At 40.6% G+C, this 23,627-nt stretch overlaps 1 protein-coding gene across 3 annotated transcripts in view; it reads right to left on the reverse strand.

Moving 5' to 3' along the window:
* The window catches only part of LOC116816478 (DNA polymerase kappa), a 123,553-nt gene that overhangs the window by 55,855 nt on the left and 44,071 nt on the right, over positions 1–23,627 (reverse strand). For all 3 annotated transcript variants that reach the window (XM_032765736.2, XM_032765734.2, XM_032765733.2), the window contains exons 4-10: positions 22,361–22,513; positions 19,692–19,823; positions 16,826–16,979; positions 11,840–12,091; positions 5,247–5,371; positions 4,857–5,023; positions 1,692–1,724 (exon numbers count right to left, since the gene is read on the reverse strand). In XM_032765736.2, the coding sequence (XP_032621627.1) occupies positions 1,692–1,724; positions 4,857–5,023; positions 5,247–5,371; positions 11,840–12,091; positions 16,826–16,979; positions 19,692–19,823; positions 22,361–22,513 (1,016 nt within the window). The remainder of the gene's footprint in view (positions 1–1,691; positions 1,725–4,856; positions 5,024–5,246; positions 5,372–11,839; positions 12,092–16,825; positions 16,980–19,691; positions 19,824–22,360; positions 22,514–23,627) is intronic.

Genomic DNA, 23,627 nt, shown 5'->3' on the forward strand with positions numbered 1-23,627 from the left:
GCTATACAACTGACCCATTGAGAGAAGGCAGATACACCTTGTGATTCAGCAAGGTATGCGGGAACACGCCTATGGACAGAACTCTAAGGTTTTTTCTAGCCATGTGCACGAATGCTTGTCTTTGGAACAAAGAAAGGCCACATGACAAGTGACTATAAAAGACTGCTGCATTTCCTCCATTTTGTCTTCAATCCTGCTTCTGACCTCTGGAGGGACTTTGCTACAAAGTGAAGCTTTGAACAAAAGATTGAATGACCCATCCCAGTTGTGGATGTACTCCACAGACTTGATTTAAACCTGCAGTTTATTTCATCACAGCTACAAGCCTGAACCAAGAACTTTTCCATTACTGCATGTAATTGATTCCATTTAACCAATTCTAGCTCTCATCTATATCTTTTTCCTTTGATGAATAAACCTTTAGATTTTAGATTCTAAAGGATTGGCAACAGCATGATTTGTGGGTAAGATCTAACTTGTATATTGACCTGGGTCTGGGGCTTGGTCCTTTGATATCGAGAGAACCTTTTTCTTTTAGTGGGTTGTTGGTTTTCATAACCATTTGTCCCCATAATGAGTGGCACTGGTGGTGACACTGGGAAATTGGAGTGTCTAAAGGAACTGCTTGTGTGACTTGTGGCTAGCCAGTGGGGTAAAATCGAAGTCCTCTCTGGCTGGTTTGGTTTAACTTGGTGTGCATAGAAACTTCAGCCTTGGGCTGTAAATGCCCTCCTTTAAGCAAATTTGTCCTGGATTGGCACTCTTAGTTGGGTCACGCCAGAACCAGCATTGTTACATGAGCCTACAAGGCCTAATAGCTTAGCTAAACAAGACATAAGGTCCAAAAGCCTTAGCATAAGCAGCTAACCTGGAGTAACCCTAGATCATAAGATATCACAAGAAAGAATGCTTGTAAGGACTGAACTGCTGACAGATAACTACAAGATGCTAGTTTATACCAGCTTGGGATATTTTAAATTAGGAACATCAGCAGATGTCTGACCACAGGAGTGCCATGGTAATTAACTGACATATATGCTAATAAGCTTGAGGTAAACAGACTATAACATATGGAAGAAGGGCACCCCCCCAACATTAGTAGGGTGAGGAAATACAAATAAGAAAAAGGGGAGAAATCCCTACTGAATATGCATTAGGCATAGTGGAGTCAGTGTAACACATTATAAAATTGTATCTCAATCGGTGTGCCTTGGAAGATGTAACTTTTGGGAGATGCCAGGATGATGACTACTGGTAATGATGGTGACGGCATCTAATGACAACTAATATTTTGGGTCCTTTTGTAAGGGATGTTGTGAGTATGTGGTTATATTATCTTTATCTACCTTGCTGGGTTGGAGTGTTTGTGACTTTACAAAATTGTGTTAATAAAACTATTTCAAATTCCAAAGGCTTTTCCTTAGTGTGCGTGTTGCAACTGTGCACAATGGGATTTTCAACTGAACAGTAATTCTAATATTACTGGGCCTGACCTTGGGACAAGAACCTGCCAAGTCTCAAAATGTTAATGGGGAATTAGTAAGTAATTAATATAAATAATACACAATCAGTAGCTCAGGCAACAAGTCAAATAAATGTGATGACTCAACTACATTATTTTACATTGATTGGTTTTATTAATTTAGTGATTAATAGCATCGTTTTTTAGATACTAAAATTACCATACATACCTTTCAGTGCTCATACTTTTTCTTTCTCCATACCTTTAAAAAAGAAAAATGTTTTTATGAACTAAAGTCATTTTCACAGAGAATTTTAAATTTTTTAATAAGCCCTTCATAGTTAACTGAGAAGATTTCAGTAGATAATTGTAATCTTTTCTATGGGATTTGAATGTTAACATTTCCAAGAACCTTGCATAAATCAACATTGCAAGGAAATGGAGGTGTTTCTTCCTCTTAAAATTGTGTATATCACAGATGAAGTAAGAAACTGTACATCAGTAATGGCTGTTAATACAATTAACTATTTGCACTATGAGTCAGCCATACCCATTAATGACCAGAAGCGCTTTGAGACTTGAAAAACAAATTAATACATTACATACAATTCTTTCACTTTCTTGGCTCACTATCTTTCGCAACTTGCTTCTACTAAAATCATGATTATACCAGTCTTATTTTTATTTTTCAAAAAGAGGAAAATCCTCTTCAGGCTTTTTAAAAAAATATTTTTGGCTTATTTTTGCCTGGATCAGGAATATCAAGTTTGTTCTCCAAAAAAATTAGGGACGATCATTTGGGATGTCTCGGGGATATTTACCGTATACTCAAACATCTTTTGAAGGAGCAAGGGTTGAAACTTTTACAAAGGCTTGCTTTCTCCAAAATGTTCATCACTGAAGTTAAAATAGGTATTAACAAGATCAAAGAAAAAGCAAAGCTTTAAAACAGTCTGACAAAAAATCTCTTGCCTTTCTGATGACAATGTTTTTGTTCTTGGTTCTTATAAATGTCCCTATTGCTTTAAGTTTTCACAGTCACTACGAAGTACTCAAGACCAGACAGGACTTTGATTTCTAATGTAAATAAAACCAAGCTGATTATTTTTGTAATTAAAAACAAAAACTTTCAGGCTTTCTTTATCCATCATACAGAAAAACTGGACAAGCCATGTTATCCTTCACAAGTCACCTTTAAAGATAAAAATTTACTATGTACTTCAGAAAAAAATACAAAGGTTTGTGGTGGTATATATTGATCTAAGCTTTTGTGGTGTGAAGACTTTTTTATTTTTATTTTTTTAAATAAATGATAGCTTACATTTATACTGTGCTTTTCAAACCTAAAGGGTCCCTAAACTCTTTTTCAAAATGTGTGCTGTTAAACAGCTGTTTTTCTTTTGACTACTTATGAGATTATTTTGCAGTCTTAAAGGAAGGATTTCTCATTCTGCTAATACCAGAGAAACGATGGTAAGAACAAGAGGTAATATTTTCAAAAGTCCTTAAGAGCCTTTGGAGCCTAAGTCCCAGTGACTTTCAGTGAGATTTAGCCTAAGTGCCAAAGCACTTTTGAAAATGTTCTTAAGCTCCAAATACTCTTTGGGTACATCTACACTGCAAAAAAAACAAAAACAAAAAAAAACACCCACAGCAATGAGTCTCGGAGCCCAAGTCAACTGACTCAGGCTAGTGGGGCTTGCACTACAAACCAAAAATAGCAATGCAGATGTTCCTGCTTGGTCTGGAGCCTGGACTTTGAAACCCAGCAAGAGAGGACAGTTTCAGAGTCTGGGCTCCAGCTCAAGAGGGAATTTCTACACTGCTATTTTTAACCTGGTAGCATGAGCGCCATGAGCCTGAGACTCACTGTCACAGGCTTACCTCCCTTCCCCTCCCCCCCAGCCCCACACTTTCAGTGTAGACATACCCTCAGGTGCTTTTGAAAATGTTACCGAAAAGCAACAGCATGACAGGATTAAATAGAAAGGGTTTCAGAATCTTTTAAGTAGGGATACTAAACATGAGCAGCATGGCAAAATGTTCAGTTGTGGTTTTAGAGTAACGGGAGGATGTGTATTTGCATTCAAGGCAGGCATGTGGGAGGGTGATAAGTTTTTGAACAGATATTGGCCCCTCTTTTTTCTCCATTAGGAGCCTATAAGGGCAGCATTTAGATATGACGATGACAGGAGCTTCAAAAAGACCATGGATTAGATTAGATATGAAGAATGAAACACGAACATTGGGTTCTACCCCAACAAATTCAAAGTCAATCATATTATAAATTTAAAAAAATTATATCTAAACACAGTAGGAGACATAGAAACTAGGGACAGATCCTCAACTGATGTAGTCAATTGAAGTCAATGGAGCTGTGATAATTTGCACCAGCTGAAGATTTGACACTATGTGTTTGTTTTAAGATCATATAGGAATAATTACGAACAGCAAAGGTGTATTAACTACATGGAAGAAATACCTGTGAACTTCTATGATAAGGCTAAATAACTATAATAAAATAAACCCTGTTTAGGTTAGTTATACGTATGACATATCTCGTAATCTATTTTAGTATTGATAAGGTTATTCTAAACCAGTGGTTTGGGCCCCCCTGGGGGGGGGAGGGCTGTGAGCAGGTTTCAGGGGGGCCGCCAAGCAGGGCCAGCATTAGATTTGCTGGGGCCCAGGTCAGAAAGCTGAAGCCCCACTGCATGAGGCTGAATCCCGAGGCCTTGAGCCCCATCACCGGGGGATGAAGCTAAAGCCTGAGCAGCTTAGCTTCACAGGGGCCCCTGTGGCATAAGGCCCCAGGCAACTGGCCTGCTTCCTACTCTCTAATGCTGGCCCTGGCTTTTATATGCAGAAAATCAGTTGTTGTGCTACGGATGGGTCGTGGAGCTTTTATAGCAAGTTGTGGGGGGGGCCTCAGAAAGAAAAAGGCTGAGAACCCCTGTTCTAAACAACACGTACTTGCCGTACAGCTGTCTCTAACTAGGCGTTATTCATTTCTTGGTATGCATGTATGGCCAGAGCTTTGTTTGGCAGACCATTTAGATTCATAAACCAGACAGGGATTCTTGTTCTATAAGCTCTCTACCTATTCTATGTACTCCAAAGGGCCATACATTAACAAATCCTACACTTTTTAAAAAGTGGTTGCTTTGTAAATTAACATTTGGTACAGCAATAAAGCAGGTGTTATGTGTAAGATATTACTAACAGCCACCATTTTTATATATGATACTATCCAAACTTACCTGACAGATATTTTTAATGTCAAACCCAGCAAATCTAGCTTATAACATTCACAGTGTGTAAGATGTGTAACACACTTGGGGAAATATTTAACAAAATGTAAAGTACACACAGTAAAACATATACGAAGACATACTTTTCCAAATCCGTTGAACCAAAACCAAGTGAGACATCCAAGAAATTATGCCAAGATGTTTCTGAAAAAAGAAGAGAAAGCAGTGCCCTCTGCTGGTAAAGTTCAGTGCAAGTCAGAATTCCAAGAGCGTTTAACATTTTCTCTGTTACTTTTCCTATACCAGGCACCTGAAGAACAAGAATTAATGTGTCTCAATGAAGTTGGAATTTTTGAAATCTTTCAATAAATGCTTAATGTTTAACATTTTGTATAATTCAAACGCAAACACAATTTTTGAACTAGGTTGTCACTGAAGAAATGAAATTATCTTTAAGTAAATTATTTGTTTTAGAACACTAGCATTCACATAAGGAGGACATGAATGTATAGTATATTTGATAATATTCTCACCTTTCTAATGGGCAAATCTTTGATGAAGTCCATTATAGATTGCCTATCAGGGGAGATTCTGTATTGTCCATTAGGTTTATTCTGATCACTGCACATTTTTGCTAACATCATATTTGGAGCAATTCCTTAGAAACAAACAAAACAAAGGAAGAAACACAACAGACTTTTTAACCACAAGACTCAATCTTCCATTTCAATGTTTCTAGATTTAAAGGTGTAAAATTAGTCATCCTATGTGTGGCAAAGACCAAATGAGACCAGAAAGGAGAAGACTGATATAAAACAGAGATTCTCACCCATTTTGGTCATTACAGTCCTCTGGCACTTTTTGAAAGAATACGGACATGAGAACTGCTATGTTTCATTTTAGCTATGTAATAGTGGCTAAAGCACTTGTGTATAGTTTGTACATCAGGTTAGATGTATAGAATACTCTGAGATATGCAGGATGAAAGGGACTATATATAAATGCAACATATATAATTAAGTGATGAGGGGATACGTTTCTTTAAACGCAAAGTTTTCTGCAACTTGGTATATGATTACACATTAGTATGACAGTAATTTACAGTAACAGAGAAAGCTTGGTGTGGAAGAGAAGTTATGTTTGGTCTAAATATGAATGAGGTATCTCAATCAATTACAGTTAAGAGATATGGCAAATAGTTATGGCTAACCTAGTGAGGAGGGCTTTAAACTAGTTCGACGGGGAGAGGTGAGCAAAGCCCACAGGTAAGTGGGGAACATGAAGACCTGGGAGATGGGTCGGAAACAAGAGGGAGCGTGGGCTATAATGGCAGAGAGAAAGGAGGGTCAGGGCAAAACTGGGAGGCAAGATCAAACCAGTATCTTAGATGCCTATATACAAATGCGAGAAGTATGGGTAATAAGCAGGAAGAACTGGAAGTGCTAATAAATAAATACAACTATGACATTGTTGGCATCACTGAAACTTGGTGGGATAATACACATGATTGGAATGTTGGTGTGGATGGGTATAGTTTGCTCAGGAAGGATAGACAGGGGAAAAAGGGAGGAGGTGTTGCCTTATATATTAAAAATGTACACACTTGGACTGAGGTGGAGATGGACATAGGAGACAGAAGTGTTGAGAGTCTCTGGGTTAGGATAAAAGGGGTAAAAAACAAGGGTGATGTCGTGCTAGGAGTCTACTACAGGCCACCTAACCAGGTGGAAGAGGTGGATGAGGCTTTTTTTAAACAACTAACAAAATCATCCAAAGCCCAAGATTTGGTGGTGATGGGGGACTTCAACTATCCAGATATATGTTGGGAAAATAACACCGCGGGGCACAGACTATCCAATAAGTTCCTGGACTGCATTGCAGACAACTTTTTATTTCAGAAGGTTGAAAAAGCTACTGGGGGGAAGCTGTTCTAGACTTGATTTTAACAAATAGGGAGGAACTAGTTGAGAATTTGAAAGTAGAAGGAAGCTTGGGTGAAAGTGATCATGAAATCATAGAGTTTGCAATTCTAAGGAAGGGTAGAAGGTAGTACAGCAAAATAGAGACAATGGATTTCAGGAAGGCGGATTTTGGTAAGCTCAGAGAGCTGATAGGTAAGGTCCCATGGGAATCAAGACTGAGGGGAAAAACAACTGAGGAGAGTTGGCAGTTTTTCAAAGGGACACTATTAAGGGCCCAAAAGCAAGCTATTCCGATGGGTAGGAAAGATAGAAAATGTGGCAAAAGACCACCTTGGCTTAACCACGAGATCTTGCATGACCTACAAAATAAAAAGGAGTCATATAAAAAATGGAAGCTAGTTAAGATTACAAAGGATGAATATAGGCAAACAACACAGGAATGCAGGGGCAAGATTAGAAAGGCAAAGGCACAAAATGAGCTCAAACTAGCTATGGGAATAAAGGGAAACAAGAAGACTTTTTATCAATACATTAGAAGCAAGAGGAAGACCAAGGACAGGGTAGGCCCACTGCTCAGTGAGGAGGGAGAAACAGTAACAGGAAACTTGGAAATGGCAGAGATGCTTAATGACTTCTTTGTTTCGGTCTTCACTGAGAAGTCTGAAGGAATGTCTAACATAGTGAATGCTTATGGGAAGGGGGTAGGTTTAGAAGATAAAATAAAAAAAGAGCAAGTTAAAAATCACTTAGAAAAGTTAGATGCCTGCAAGTCACCAGGGCCTGATGAAATGCATCCTAGAATACTCAAGGAGTTAATAGAGGAGGTATCTGAGCCTCTAGCTATTATCTTTGGAAAGTCATGGGAGACGGGAGAGATTCCAGAAGACTGGAAAAGGGCAAATATAGTGCCCATCTATAAAAAGGGAAATAAAAACAACCCAGGAAACTACAGACCAGTTAGTTTAACTTCTGTGCCAGGGAAGATAATGGAGCAAGTAATTAAAGAAATCATCTGCAAACACTTGGAAGGTGGTAAGGTGATAGGGAATAGCCAGCATGGATTTGTAAAGAACAAATCGTGTCAAACCAATCTGATAGCTTTCTTTGATAGGATAACGAGTCTTGTGGATAAGGGAGAAGCGGTGGATGTGGTATACCTAGACTTTAGTAAGGCATTTGATACGGTCTCGCATGATATCCTTATCGATAAACTAGGCAAATACAATTTAGATGGGGCTACTATAAGGTGGGTGCATAACTGGCTGGATAACCGTACTCAGAGAGTAGTTATTAATGGCTCCCAATCCTGCTGGAAAGGTATAACAAGTGGGGTTCCGCAGGGGTCTGTTTTGGGACCGGCTCTGTTCAATATCTTCATCAACGACTTAGATGTTGGCATAGAAAGTACGCTTATTAAGTTTGCAGACGATACCAAACTGGGAGGGATTGCAACTGCTTTGGAGGACAGGGTCAAAATTCAAAATGATCTGGACAAATTGGAGAAATGGTCTGAGGTAAACCGGATGAAGTTCAATAAAGACAAATGCAAAGTGCTCCACTTAGGAAGGAACAATCAGTTTCACACATACAGACTGGGAAGAGACTGTCTAGGAAGGAGTATGGCAGAAAGAGATCTAGGGGTCATAGTGGACCACAAGCTAAATATGAGTCAACAGTGTGATACTGTTGCAAAAAAAGCAAACGTGATTCTGGGATGCATTAACAGGTGTGTTGTAAACAAGACACGAGAAGTCATTCTTCCGCTCTACTCTGCGCTGGTTAGGCCTCAACTGGAGTATTGTGTCCAGTTCTGGGCACCGCATTTCAAGAAAGATGTGGAGAAATTGGAGAGGGTCCAGAGAAGAGCAACAAGAATGATTAAAGGTCTTGAGAACATGACCTATGAAGGAAGGCTGAAAGAATTGGGTTTATTTAGTTTGGAAAAGAGAAGACTGAGAGGGGACATGCTAGCAGTTTTCAGGTATCTAAAAGGGTGTCATCAGGAGGAGGGAGAAAACTTGTTCACCTTAGCCTCTAATGATAGAACAAGAAGCAATGGGCTTAAACTGCAGCAAGGGAGATTTAGGTTGGACATTAGGAAAAAGTTCCTAACTGTCAGGGTAGTTAAACACTGGAATAAATTGCCTAGGGAGGTTGTGGAATCTCCATCTCTGGAGATATTTAAGAGTAGGTTAGATAAATGTCTATCAGGGATGGTCTAGACAGTATTTGGTCCTGCCATGAGGGCAGGGGACTGGACTCGATGACCTCTCGAGGTCCCTTCCAGTCCTAGAGTCTATGAATCTATGACACATTTAATAACCTAAACATTGTAGTAGAGCTTCACCAAGGATGAGGAAAGACAGTCGAGTGGGGTTAGGGTACTAATCTAGAACTTGAGAGACCTGGGCTCAAGTCCCTGCTGTACCACTGACCTCCTGTGGTACCCTGGGCAAATCATTTAGCTTCTGTGTGCCTTAGTTCTCCCATCTGTAAAAAAGGGGTAATAATGCTCCCCTACCTCACAGGGATGTTGTGAAAATAATTACATTAAAAACTGTGAGGTGTTCAAGTACTCCGGTAATGGGTATCATGTAAGTATCTAGGATAGATGGAATATATCTGTTCTTGAGAATTAAGGGTGATTTATCATTTTTATTGATTTGCATGGGTCAATTTTGCTCTTTTTAGTAAATAGAGTTGTATAGATCCAGCTGGGCACTCCCTTCCAGCCATCTACTGGACTGGTGTGAGGGGAACCCAAGCCTCTGGCTCCCTGGATGTTTTAAGCTTCCAGAGTCTTAGAAGGCTACAGTCCTGTTTCTTCCCTTGGTCTCTCTCTGGCACATTATCTCAATCATAGCGCTTCTCAGCCCACTTGCACCTTAGATCCCAGGGCCAGCACTGATCCCCAAGGTACCCCAGTTACTTAACATACTCACCCTCAAAACTACAGCCCAAAGGTGTGAAGCTTCTGGTTACAGTTTAGAGCTCTCTGGAGCTCACAGTAATTGTAAAGCATATGACATATGCTCATACACTCTGCATAGAGTCTATTATCTTAATGCTCTTTTACTTAGTCATGGAAAGCACAGAAGAGCATAGATCCTACAGAACCACACACATTTAACCACAACGCCACTTTCCAGGTCACAATTCCCTTGTGAGCTCTTAGGAACCATCTGTGTCCAGAAAAGCAGGCAGGCAGGCCAGGCCTCATGGAGGCTGTTACATGCTGGGTGATTTCTCTCTGTCACAGAGTCCCTTCCCCAGCTTGTGATATCTTACTTTCACCTGCTCCACACTTCCTTTTCCTGTCTCACTCTTCCTTTGTTCCTTGTGTGGCTTGCTATTTAAGTCCCCCTATCTCCAACTTCCTTTGTTTTGTCTTTTGAGTAACTTTCCATTGCTCCTACCTTCCCCCCCCCCCCCCCCCGCCCACTGTCCAGAGAGATAAGATAACATTGGCTTTCTAAGGATGCAGCTGCTTTTTAGCATAACTTTAACCACTCCAAAGTACCATTGTTAAACTTTAGCAGGGACAATGGGGAATTCTATAGTACCTATCAGTAATGGTGGCTCCACATACACAAAGGCACTCACAATACAGTAGTTTTTCATAATATCAACTAGAAATCATAAATTATACTGACAGAGCCCCAAATCATCACACAAAATAACTGGGTTTTTACAGATGAACCCTGTTGGTACTAAGAGGTGAATAGCAGGTGACAAATAGATTGATTCTTCTCGATAGCCTCAATGATTTAAAGACTGATTGCTGTTTACAGTGATTATAATTTATTTCTGATGATGCTAGGAATCATTCTGTATATCACTGCTTACTAATATTGTCCAATTAGCCTTCTAGATTGTCAGATTATTAAAACAGTAATCACTTTTCATTTTCGTTCATCAAATCCCCGGCATTCTTAAGAGGTCCACCCCCTTTTCTAAACAGTGAGTCATCCAGAAGAGGATGAAATTTTAGAGAAATGAAACTAAATTTTTTTTTGACAGTCAAGTGGTACTGCTTCTGAGTTTTGCAGGGCCCTATATGAAGTAACATGTTGGGTGTCATCCAGCTTTGTCCCATCCTATTACTTTCTCCTCTACCTGTGTTTTCACGACAGTTCTCCTGCCTACTTCCTGCCTGCCTGTGCCCCTCCACCCCACCCCTGTGCTTCAAGCTCCGCAGGCCCTGTTAACTCCTTTACACAGATCAGCAAGTCATTGAGGGCCTGTCTACACTGACAATTTAAAGCACTGCAACTTCCTCGCTCAGGGGTGTGAAAAAATGCCCCCGAGCATAGCAAGTTTCAGCGCTGTAAAGCACCAGTGTAGACAGTACACCAGCGCTACAGACTAGCCCTAAGAGTCCTGAAGAGCAACTATCTGAACTAATGGACTGAATGCAGTTCGGGGATTTGATCTCTGATGCAGCCTAACAGGGGCAATTCAGACAGGATATCATAGATCGAGTTCCAGTTGGAAGATCAGTTGGGCAAGTACAAGCTGCATAGATCTAAAACTGCCACTGCCTGGAAAAGTAAATACTAACCTGTCTAGTAAACAGTTTATTTTATTTTTAACATGTCAGTGTATTTAGTGCTTAAGAAAGTGATTAAAAACTAGCTCGAGCAAGGCACAGGATGGGCAAGTGTTGAACATGTTTCTCCACACAGCTCTGCTAATGTGCCTTTATCCTAACTAATAGCAACTATAGGATTCCAATGTTAAATCTATCTTTGATCAAAGGCTTACAAAATCAGTAGTGCAAGTTAAGATTTAAATGCAACTGTCCAGAGGTGTAAGACTAATGTCTGAACCAACTGGGTCACTTTTCCACATTAGCGGAGGACTTATGATTGAAAAGGAAACCAGGAAGAAAAAGGATAATGTGACTGCTATCATTAAAAAACATATACAATGCCAGCAATAGCAATTAAAGAAGAAAGATTTCTTGTGGTTAAAAAAAGTACAAGATTGGGTTCTATTCTTGACTCTGAGATTTCTTGTGTGATGTGGCCTTGAGCAAGTCACAATCGTGGTGCTTAAGTTTGCACATGTAAATGAGGTCTACTTCCTTACATCAAAGAGTTGATCTAAGGCTAATTTTTTAATGCTTGCAATGCACTTTCTGATCGCTGGGTGGAAGGCACTATATATATGCAAAATATTATTATTTATGTATATGTGTGTACCTGCACTGGCAGTCAATCCAGTTTTTTGCTCAATCCGAAAGCGAATTTCCTTCACAACTTCTTCAGCTGACGTTCCAAAGACCACTGAATTTAGCAACAGTACTTGATCTCTCTGTTCTTTGGTGTACAGGTGGGAAGTAGCAACAGGCTGTTCCTCTGTTATAGAAGTATTATCTTCAAACAATATTGGTGAGGATGAGTGTGCATCTTCATTCAACTTTAGTTCATCAGGTCCAGTTACATCTTGTTTACCTACATTATAAAAAGGTACACATATGTGTAATTCATCCTTCTTAATAAGCAACATATATTTTGTGAATTGATTCCCCTGCACAGCTCCTGAAAAAAGCTGATTTAGCTATTTCACTTTTTTCTGTTTGCAAAGTTCAGGTAGTTATGTAGCTGAAATAATTTCAATTACTGGTACATTTTTTAAAAAGAAAGGTCATAGCCAACTCATTGTATATGCGATTTGAGCTTGGTCCAGGATTAGATTTGGCCAGGAAACTGAATTTCACTTTGGCAGGGAAAAAAATTGAAATTTTGGAAATGTTTTTGTCCCAAATTGAGATAAAAAGTTAAAACATTATAATTTATTTGTGGAAGTGAGATTCTGCAATATTTTCTTTCAGAAACACTAAAACATTCTCTCTGTGGGAATATTCTGGTGTTTGTGAAACAAGAGTGCCTAGAAGCTCTGGCTCTGCTGCAGCCTGCCAGGTGACCCCCCCCCAAGCAGGATACTGAGATTCCCAAGTTCTCTGGTTCCTTTGCAGCTCACCTCGTAGGGTGCAGTAGAATTCAGGCTCCCAGGCTCCCAGCAGCCAGAGCTTCCCAGCCTCATGGGGAGCTCACCTAGTGAGCTATCAGAGAACCCCCATTTCTAGTGCCAGGCAGGCTGCAGGAAAGCCAGGGAGACTGTGAGCCCAGGTTCCCAAACTCCTTGCCATATGGGCTGCTGAGGAACCTGGAGTCTGGAAGCCTTGGTTACCTGAGCTGCTGAGGGGCTGCCACTGAAAGATTCATCAAAAGACACACATTCATGCAGAACATGTAGCTTTTGATTAATCTGCATTTTCTAGTGGAAAAACATTCTACTGAAAATTTCTGACCCAGCTCTATCCAATATCTTCTAGGTATACCCAACCAAGTGAAGTCCAGTGTGGGGCTCCGCAGTGCAGCTTGCAAACGTACCAAAGCAGGAAGGTAACAAACTGAAAAAGATTATAGTACTTAGATAATATGGAAAATATTACCAAGATTTGCACATATTTACAACAGCTAAGAGATTTGTTGAAAAGAAAACTAATGAGAAAAAAATGGAAAGAACAAGTGGGAGTAGATGTGTTTGTGAGATTATGTGTAAATTACACAACATCTTGGGGAATATTCAGGCCCACTGTGTCCTTGAGGAAGAGAGAGAGAGAGAAAGATACTTTTTATGCTGATTATGGCCCATGGCAGGAGCAAAATGGCAATCCCAGATGCATCTGGCCCCTGAGGATTGGGGAACATGTTTGGATGGCTACCAAAGTGAAAATCAGAGTAAATGGGGTAGGATCTGAGGCTAAAATTGGCAAAGAACAAATTAAGAATTACTTAGGGTACGTCTACACTGCACGATTATTTCGAATTAGCTTAAACCGATATTACAAAACAGATCTAATAAAATCGGTTTAGCGCGTCCACAGTGGGATCCCGAAATCGATTGTTTGCGTCCATGGTCCAAAGCTACCATCGATTTCAGGAGCGGTGCACTGTGGGTAGCTGTTCCTCAGCTATCCCATAGTTCCCACTTCCGTGTTGAGAGCACAGTGCCTGATGGGGCAGAAAACACTGCCCCGGGTGGTGCTGGGTACAGCCTCACCCCTCCCTTTGTGAAGGCAGCAGACAACCCTTTGGCGCCTTTTTCCCGGAGTGCATTGAGCAAACGCCATAGCACAGCAATCTTTCCCTTTTTTTTTTCACGTGGTGGTGGGGGGAAATAAACTGAGGAGCTGTTCCCTGAACCACGCCAGACACTGTGTTTGAACCTACAGACATTGGGAGCTCAGCCAAGAATGCAAATAATTTTCAGAGACTGCTGTGGACTGTGGGATAGCTGGAGTCCTCAGTACCCCCTCCCTCCCTTCATGAGCGTCCATTTGAGTCTCTGGCTTCCCGTTACGCTTGTCACGCAGCGCTGTGTATCCTGGAGTTTTTTATTCAAACGCTTTGGCATTTCGTGTTCTGTAACGGAGCTGGATACAACAGATTTGTCTCCCCATACAGCGATCAGACCTAGTATCTCCCGTACGGTCTATGCTGGAGCTCTTTTTCGATTTCAGACTGCATCGCCAGCCGTGCTGATCAGAGCTCCACGCTGGGCAAGCAGGAAATGTAATTCAAAAGTTCGCGGGGCTTTTCCTGTTTACCTGCCCGCTGCATCCGAGTTCAGATTGCTGTCCAGAGCGGTCAGTGCTGCACTCTGGGATGCCGCCCGGAGGCCAATAACGTCGATTTCCGTCCACATGAACCCTAATCCGAGTTATCACTATCGAATTTAGCGCTACTCCTCTCGTTTGGGAGGAGTTCCGAAATCGATTTAAGGAGCCGTTTAACTCGATATTAATGACGACGTCGTGTGAACGGATACAGCGTTAAATCGGTATATCGGCCATTAAACCGATTTAAAGTCGCAGTGTAGACCTGGCCTTAGACAAGTTCAATGTCTTCAAGTCCACAGAGCCTGATGAAACACATAGTCGATTACTTAAGAAATTGTCTGAAGGGATCTGAGACATAAGCGATTATCTTTGAAAACTCATGGAGGATGGGAGAGAGAGAGCCGTCCAGAGGATTCAGGGGGCCTGGGGCAAAGCAGGGGAATTGTGGTGCTTATAATCACCCGGCGGCAGTCCGGGTCTTTGGTGACATTTTGGTGATGTCACCCGGCGGCAGTCCGCGTCTTCGGCAACACTGAAGGGCCCCCTGCCGCTGAAATGTCGCCAAAGACCTGGACTGCCGCTGGGCCAGGGCTCACAGGGCCCCTGGGGGGCGGCAAATTGCCCCACTTGCCCCGCCCTCTGGGCGGCCCTGGGGAGAGATACCAGAGGACTGGAAAATGGCAAATATAGTATGTATCTATAAAATGAGGAATAAAGACAACCCAGGGAATTATACATCAGTCAACTTAACTTTTATACCTGGAAAGATAATGGAGCAAATAATCAATCAATTTGTAAACATTTAGAAGAAAATAAGGTAATAAATAACAGTCAACATGAATTTGTCAAAAACAAATCATGTCAAACCAACCCAATATCCTTCTTTGACAAGGTGACAAGCCTTCTAGATAGGGGTGCAGTAGTAAAAGTCATATATATTGACTCTATTAAGGCTTCTGATACCACCTCATATGACCTTCTCATAAAGCAACTAAAGAAATACAGCCCAGACGAACCTGCTATAAGTTCATCTTATACTGGCTGGAAAACCATACTCAGAGTAGTTATCAATGGTTCACAATCAAGCTGGAAAAGCTTAGAGTGGGCTCCCGCACTGGGTCCAGTTCTATTCAATATCTTCATAAATGATCTGGATAAATGGCACAGAGAGTATACTTACAAAGTTTGCAGATGATACCAAGCAGTGAGGTATTACAAACATGGGCACCAGGTTTGTATAATTTTTGGTGGTGCCCAGAACAGGTCCAAGCAGAGCCATCCCGTCCATAGGATGGACTGGGGCAACCACCCCGGGTCCCGCACTTTGTGCGGCCCTGCACTTCAAGGGGATGCAGGGCCCAGGGTGGCCTGGGGATTTAGTGGGGGGCCTGGCACTGGCAGCAGCAAGTGACCCAACCCCAGCCCGCCCCTACTCCACCCCCTCCCTATCCCCATTCCACCCCTTCCCCCAAGCCCCTGCCCCACCTCTTTCCGGTGATAAACTGTTATTCACTGAGGACAGGACAAGCGGTAATGAGGTTAAATTGCAGCAATCGAGATTTAGGTTAGACATAGAACAACTAACTGTAAGGGTAGTTAAGCACTGGAACAAATTACCTAGGAAGGTTGTGGAGTCTCTGTCATTGGAGGTTCTTAAGGACAGGTTAGAAAATACCTTGTCAGAGATGGTTTAGATAATACTTGGTCCTGCAGGCCTCAGTGCAGGAGGCTGGACTAAATGACTTATTGGGGTCCCTTCCAGTCCTACATTTTTATGATTCTCGGGGGCTGACTCTACAACATAGACCCTTCAACATACAGAACCACCACTGACTTGAATGAGAATTATATGTCCTGAGGGTTTGCAAGTTGTATTAAAAAAACAAGAAGACTGTTCATTTAAGCATAAACTGTGTTATTTTGAAGATAGACATGCCTAAGTGCATACTTGCCAATATGCAACATGTTTATAATTCCTATTTTGTTACATCTCTGTTCTGGTAGAAGATGGGCCAGTGTTTTTCAGTAGAACTGAAAGGTGTATTCTTGTTTATCTCCTCAATGGCCTTCTTGATAGTTTTGAAATGTGAGAGATTAAAATGATGCTGTTTGTCTGTGCATAAAATCAACAACTGGCACAAGACTTTGCCTACAAAACTTTTTAATATCCCCAATGGTGGATCCCACTGTGGGAATTTCTGCCTTTCCACATTCCAGTAGCAAGAACTGATGTAATCATGTTTTAATCATTCTTTATTTCTGAAGAGTTCATTTCTTATGAATTTTTATTCTTGTAATGCACTTTAATGGAGCTCAGGTACATTGCCTTTGTAACACGATTTCTGACGCTGCTAAAGTGAAGTTAGGGCTTACCTACCATGGTGCTGATTGCAGTATGCTATAAAATACCCATTCAAACAGTCAAGATTCTTTCTAATAGGGAAGAGATTTGTTTACATTTCAGAACTGATTACTCTACGGAGCCATACATCATAATTTTCATATATAATAATTTCCAATTTATTATGCTAATAGCTATAATATTTAGTAATTTGGTTACCATTTTTTGCAGTGTTTTCTCTTTCGATGAAGTAATTTCTTTTATCTTCAGGCCAGTTCTGTCTTTCCTCTAAGTACTCTGTTATGTTCAAGTAGGCTTCATCTAGGCCAATGGGCATAAAACTAGGATCATATTCAGCCAGTATTTCTCTAACCTTGATAAACATGTAAAGAAAGTTTAAAGTTGTGCTGCAAGAGCAAAACATGTTGGTGTGTATTAAAATGAAGTTAATAGTTTTGCAATAACCCACATACTTTGCACATCCATTTTGATCAATCAATACCATCAATCTAAGTATTTATTAAATAAATAATATATTGGTATGGCAAATTTATAAAATTTCTGTCTCTCAATTAAAAGCAGCAATAAGTCAGTATTACACACCAAAACAAAGATCAAGCTCTCTGAGCATTTTACTGAAGAGATAGCTGTGAGATATACGTTTAAGCGGCTATACACTCTCACATCATTAGGGTCCCATGACACTGCGGTAACCATGCAAAAAAAGTTCAAGAGGCTTGTAAGTTTATTAGAAACTTGGGATGCGTATGTGGTCTGATTCAGTTTTTCATGCTGTGCTGTGATTTGCATTGATATCTGAAGGATATAATACATTGAATTTAATGTACAGAAAACTGGTTGCCTAACAGAAGAAAGCTTTAACCATAGGAAAAATAAATTGATGTAGCTGACAGCTTGAGGATATTTTAATGTAGCTGTTGAAGACAAAAGGCAATGCTTAGTGCTAGTCATAGCCCTATTAATAATCATACAGCTCATTTTAGTTAATTTACATACTACAATTCTTTTGATAAAATACAGAGAAGTTGTGTGGTTTCTTACACCTAAGAAGTTATAACTCATTGCTCTGACCACACTAACATGTAAAATAAGCTGCTTCTTACACAAGTGGTGTGTAAAAGTACTACTTTTTCAATCTTATAGTGCCATTTCTTTGTATTAAAGAAATTTACTTTATGGATATTTATGGACCTTAAAACCCATTTATGTCTATCAGATCTTCATCTCCCCAAACCACTCACAGTGGTCATCTCTTGTTTCAATATTTTTTTGATGGTCTTATGATATGCAAATCTTAGCGTAAATGCTCAAAATAAAATTCGGACACCTATTTTTGTAGTTTTAAATGCTTCATTTTCACTATAAAATACTTGAGAACTTTCAATAAAATTTTGTGATTTAAATCTTCAAGGACAGTCATGGATTCTTCCTCTTCTTGAAAGTGACTCAAATATAGCCTTCCCATCAAGTTTTGATTGCTAATGTGAAATCAGTTTGCTATTTTCAATCCAGGTCTGAGTAAAAATGGTATAAATATGAGACCAACCACAACAAATGAGAGGAAATGGAAATTTTCAGGAAGGGGCCAAGGCCTAAGTACCTAATCCTGCACCACTGAAGTCAATGGAAGATTTGCCATTGACTTCAGTGGATATGACATCAGCCCCTAAATGGGCCTGGAGACTGACCCATACTATTACCCCACACCAGATTTCAGGCTTTGGACTGGGACTCAGAAAATCTAGATTAAGTTCCTGGCTCTGCCACTGAGACCATGGGCAAGCTAATTAATCTTGCTGTGCTTCCGTTCTTCATCTGTAAAATGGGAACAACGCTGCCTCCTTCCTCCTTCTCTTTGGAATCAATGGAAGGTGCAACAATTTGTATATGGGGAAGTCTGGCCTCATTTTATCAAATGCTGCCTTAATGAAAATAATATCTGAAGCACCAATAATAAAAGGAACATAAAAACATATACAAATCTTCAACTATTTTACCCTTATCCACAAGACAAACTGTAATACAAGACTACATCCATATCCTGAGGTCCCGATTACATCATAAACAAGTCTGATTCGTTCTCAAAAACCACATATTTATAATATACATTTTGTTCATAAAATGGAACTGAAGAACATCAAATGGAATTAACATCAGTGTTTAGTTTACCAGTAATCTTGTAAAGTGAAAAAAACCCAACACTATTTTTTGTAGATCTTGGGTCAAATTCATCCCTAATGTAACTCAGCTGAAATTAATGGATTTACACCAACAATTGATTTGCCTAAACAGCTACAGAATATATTTCATCTTTCTTCATACAAAGTTATATGTATTCTAAATATTTCTATGGATGTTAATTCAAACTGATCTTTTGCAACTCTCTCATGTGAAGCTTTAAGATTATAATCTAACTCAATTTATTTAAATCTTAAGTGAACACAAAGTATTTAAATATATACAGTTATTCATCATAATGAAATAATTACATGCATAGTTGTTGTTTTTTTCCTCAATGGAAAGGAATGTACCATACTTTTCTAGGGACAAGAAACAGCAATCACTTTTCCTCCCTCCTTGATTTTTTCCACTTTACTCCTCAGTCCATTCATTCTCTGGAAACAAATGTAGATGTCTTTTGAACTCATTAATGCTCTCTGATTCAGCAGCTCTCCCAGGTAATTAGCATTCCATATGGTTATTATGGTATGAAGAAATTCTCTTTGCTCTCCCTATTTACTCCTAGTCTCCTAATTATTAGATTATGCGCTATGGTTTTGAATTTACTAATATAACATCATCATCTGTTCATTACATAATTTTGAAAACCTCTATTATCTTAACTCTATATGGAACCAGATTAGGGATGAATTTGTCCCTACTGCCACAGAATGTTAATTTAAATGCTGTATTTAATTTACATTCAAAGCCATGTCTTGAAAATTTAACCTTTAAATTAGCTTTTTTTAATTTATATACAAGTTTTAATTTACTGTTGTCTTAAAATCTAAAACAAAAGTATGCACTGCTATTGGTTTGAGAGATGTTCTTGTTGATTACTTACCTCTTTACTCACTTCTTTATACTTTTTGAAGTTTAATGGCACTATAGTAAGATGTGGGCATAGTTTCTTAGCAATAAATCCAGGCATGGCTGCACGCACCCCAAATCTCCTAGCATGATAATTTGAAGTGGACTTAGCAGGGAAAAAATAGATAGAGTTAAATAACCATGTCCCACAGCATACTTGTGAGTTTTAATACATGCAGCTATTTTAAAAGACTGAAGTAAAAAGATATAGAGACAATGCTCTTGTCACAGAGCATCTATCAAATGGCAGTAACCAGTTCCATTCTAGATTCATTATGTTATGTTCCATAGCTTGTAATTTATTTGCATTATGAGAACTACACGATTTTAGGGACTGGTAACTGGACAGTTTTCATCTCTAGTTTGCAGGTTCAAATTAAGTCAATTTGTTAATTGATAAACTTATTTAACTGAAGTGTTTTCAGTTTTTGCAGATCTGCTTAGAGAGGCACTAACGGGCATTTGTTAGAAACGTTAGCAAAGGGCACAGTATTGAGTAGGTCTTAGACACTGTTCCCATTTGCCCCCAAAAGGTGGTCTGTCTAGAAGAGGGGTGAGTCACATTGGCTGAACAGCTTGTGGAAGCTTGTATGGCTGTTGTCTGTGCCAGTCTTGTTCCAGGGCTAAAGGACATAAGTCTCCTGGCAATCCAGTACCTTTCACATGCCCTTTAAACTATATTCCTCTTTCTTGCTTTGGAGGCTAATTCCAATATTAATAACAAAAAAATTGAAATTAAAGACTTGCTTGTATATCTGGTCATCCAAGACAATATTAATTTTAAAAGTTAAAAGACAAAATTCCAGTATGCTTGATTTTTTATTAACTGAATGCCTCTACCTTTAGTATACTCTGAGGAGCAGTAAGGCTCACTGAAAGGTTAAGTTATACCACTTCTGCTCTATTCAGAGACTGTAGGCTTAATCTTGCAAGGTGCTGAGCACCCTCAACTCTATTAGAGCAGAAAAAAAAAATGCCACCAAAAATCTGTTAAAATGGATAATATCTCTAAAGTAATGATAATTCTACACCTTTTTCACTTCTATAGCATACTATATACAATGGATCAAATTCTAGGTTTATTCCCCATGCAACTCCATTGACTGAATTTGATGTAAACCAGCACAAATCTTGGCCCAATATGTGCCAATCAAACAAATCATAATCCACATCAGCATCATTGTTAGAATCAGATAAAATACATCCACTGGTATATAAATATATTCTAAAGGCTTTCTTGGATGTTTTAATGTAATTTTCATTTCATGCTTAAATCGATGGTAATCTGCTAATAATGGGGTTGCCAGGTGTCCTGTTTCCGACCGGAATGCCCATCAAAAAGGGACCTTGGTGGCTCCGGTCACCACTGCTGAGTGGGCCGTTAAAGTCCAGTTGGCATGGGGCTGGCAGGCTCCCAACCTGTCTCCGAACAGCTCTCTGAAGTGGCAACATGTCCATCCTGCTCCTAGGCTTACAGCTAGCCATGGGGGCTCTGTGCACTGTCCTCACCCCAAGCGCTGGCTCCGCAGCTCCCATTTGCTAGGAACCACAGCAAATAGGAGCTGCAGGGATGGCGCCTGCAGACAGGGGGAGCATGCTGAGATCCCTGGCCATCCCTGTGCCAAGGAGCCAGAGGGACATGCCAGCTGTTTCCCATGAGTTGCTGGAGGTAAACACTGCCCGGAGCCTGCACCCCAACCTCCTACCCCTGACCTGGGACCCCTCCCACATCCAAGCTCCCCTCCTGGAGCCCGCACCACCTTCCGCACCCCAACCCCTTTGCCTCAGCCCTTAGCCTCCTCCCACACCCAAACTCCCTCTGGAAGCCTGCACTCCCTCCTGCCCCAGCCCAGAGCCCTCTCCCACACCTGAACCCCTCATTTCTGGCCCCACTCCAAAGTCTGCACCCCCATCCCACAGCCCATATCCCCTCCTCCACCCCAGAGCCCTCACCACCTCCTGCACCCCAACCCCCCTGCCTCAGCCTGGTGAAAATGAGCTAGTGAGCGAGCAAGACAGAGAGGTTGGATGAACTGAGCAGGGATGGGGCCTCAGAGAAGGGGCATGAGAAGGGTGTTTGGTTTTCTACCATTAGAAAGTTGGCAACCCTAGCTAATAATGAACAGTCGGGAAAAAAAAGACTTCAAAATGCAGGTCTCATTTTATGTATTTATAATAATTTGAATCTAAGACGTTTAAGTGCTAAAGATCTCTCTCAATTAGTATATCTTTTCATATTTTAATCAATAACAAATCAATATATTTGATTTCATGTAGGAGCTAAATATTAGATTGGCATGAGGCCTTCTAATTTTACCAACCAAAGTGTGCCCCACAGAGCTCTACAGTCAAAATAAAGATACAGCACAAAGAGACTACAGCCCAACATGCAATTCTCCACCTTTAATTGAATGACCAGGCCAAGAGTTATATGCTTAATAGACAACTTTCGCCTTTCTGTTACCTCTTCATAACTTAAAATTTTGCAAACTACCTGGTTCTCTGAAATGTGAAATCCAAATTTACACAGTAAGAAAACAAACATTTTCGCCATCCGTGTTATTACTGTATGCATTTCTAATGTTCCTGTCACCGAATCTTTATGTAATTTGGTCTTTGTATAAGCTTAACATTTGACCGTACCAGCATACTCATCGATCCCACTGCTATGGGTTTTTCCTTCAGCTCTGGATTGTCTCTCATTTCTACTGCTGCATAAAAGGCATCCATGTCAATGTGTACAATAGTACAGCTGAGATCACGGCTCTGCTCTAGCTCCTGCGCAAGTTTGTCAGCCTGTACAAAAAAGTGTATAAAATGTACACAGACACAGAAATTACAATAATATATTAGATTGGCCAAGGTGCCATAGGCCAAACAATTATAAAAGTAAACCCTTGTCACATACTAAGAGGAGAAAAAATGTTTACTCACCTTCTCATAACTGTTGTTCTTCAAGATGTGTTGCTCATATCCATTCTAAGTTAGGTGTGCGCATGCCACGTGCACAGTCGTTGGAAAGATTTCCCTTCGCAGCACTCATCGGGTTGGCTGTGGAGCCCCCTGGAGTGGCACCTCTATGGCGCTCAATATATGACCCTGCTGACCCAGTGCCTCCGCAGTTCCTTCTTGATGGTTACTCCTACAGAGGGGAAGGTGAGTGGGTCTGGAATGGATATGAGCAACACCTCTTGAAGAACAATAGTTGCGAGAAAGTAAGTAACATTTTTTTCTTCTTCAAGTGCTTGCTCATATCGATTCCAGTTAGGTGGCTCCAAGCCCTACCTCACAGGTGGGGTCAGAGTTATGGAATGAGAGACTGGAGCACTGCTCTGCCGAAGGCTGCATTGTCTCTAGCATGCTGGGTTATAGCGTAGTCAATTGAAAATGTGTGCACCGATGATCATGTTGCCGCCTTAGAGATTTCTTGGATTCGCTGTTGATGAACGCTGTTGATGAGGCCTGCGTCCTCGTGAAACGGGCTGTGAGAGCCGGGGCTGGAACGTTGGCCAATTTGTAGCAGGTGCGGATGCAGAAGGTAATTCACGATGAGATCCTCTGCAACAAGACCAGGAGACCTTTCATACGGTCTGCTACGGGCCAGTTTTGTTCAACATCTTTATTAATTATCTGGATGATGGAATTATTTGCACCCTCAGCAAGTTCGCAGATGACACTAAACTGAGAGGAGAGGTAGATATGCTGGAGGGTAGGGACAGGGTCCAGAGTGACTGTAAGGGACTGCGGAAGATTTTGTCACGGTGGTTTAGCTGAGGCTGTTCGCCTTCTCAGGGACAGGTTACTAAAGGGTGTTTTGTGCTAGCAAATGCTCTTTGCAGCTCAGCCTGGGAAGCCAGCGTGTTTAGAAAAGCCTGGCCCTTTGCCATTAAAGATAGTTCAGTTGTGGGAA

The sequence above is a fragment of the Chelonoidis abingdonii genome, chromosome 6 (assembly GCF_003597395.2).
Source record: "Chelonoidis abingdonii isolate Lonesome George chromosome 6, CheloAbing_2.0, whole genome shotgun sequence".
Lineage (NCBI taxonomy): Eukaryota > Metazoa > Chordata > Testudines > Testudinidae > Chelonoidis > Chelonoidis abingdonii.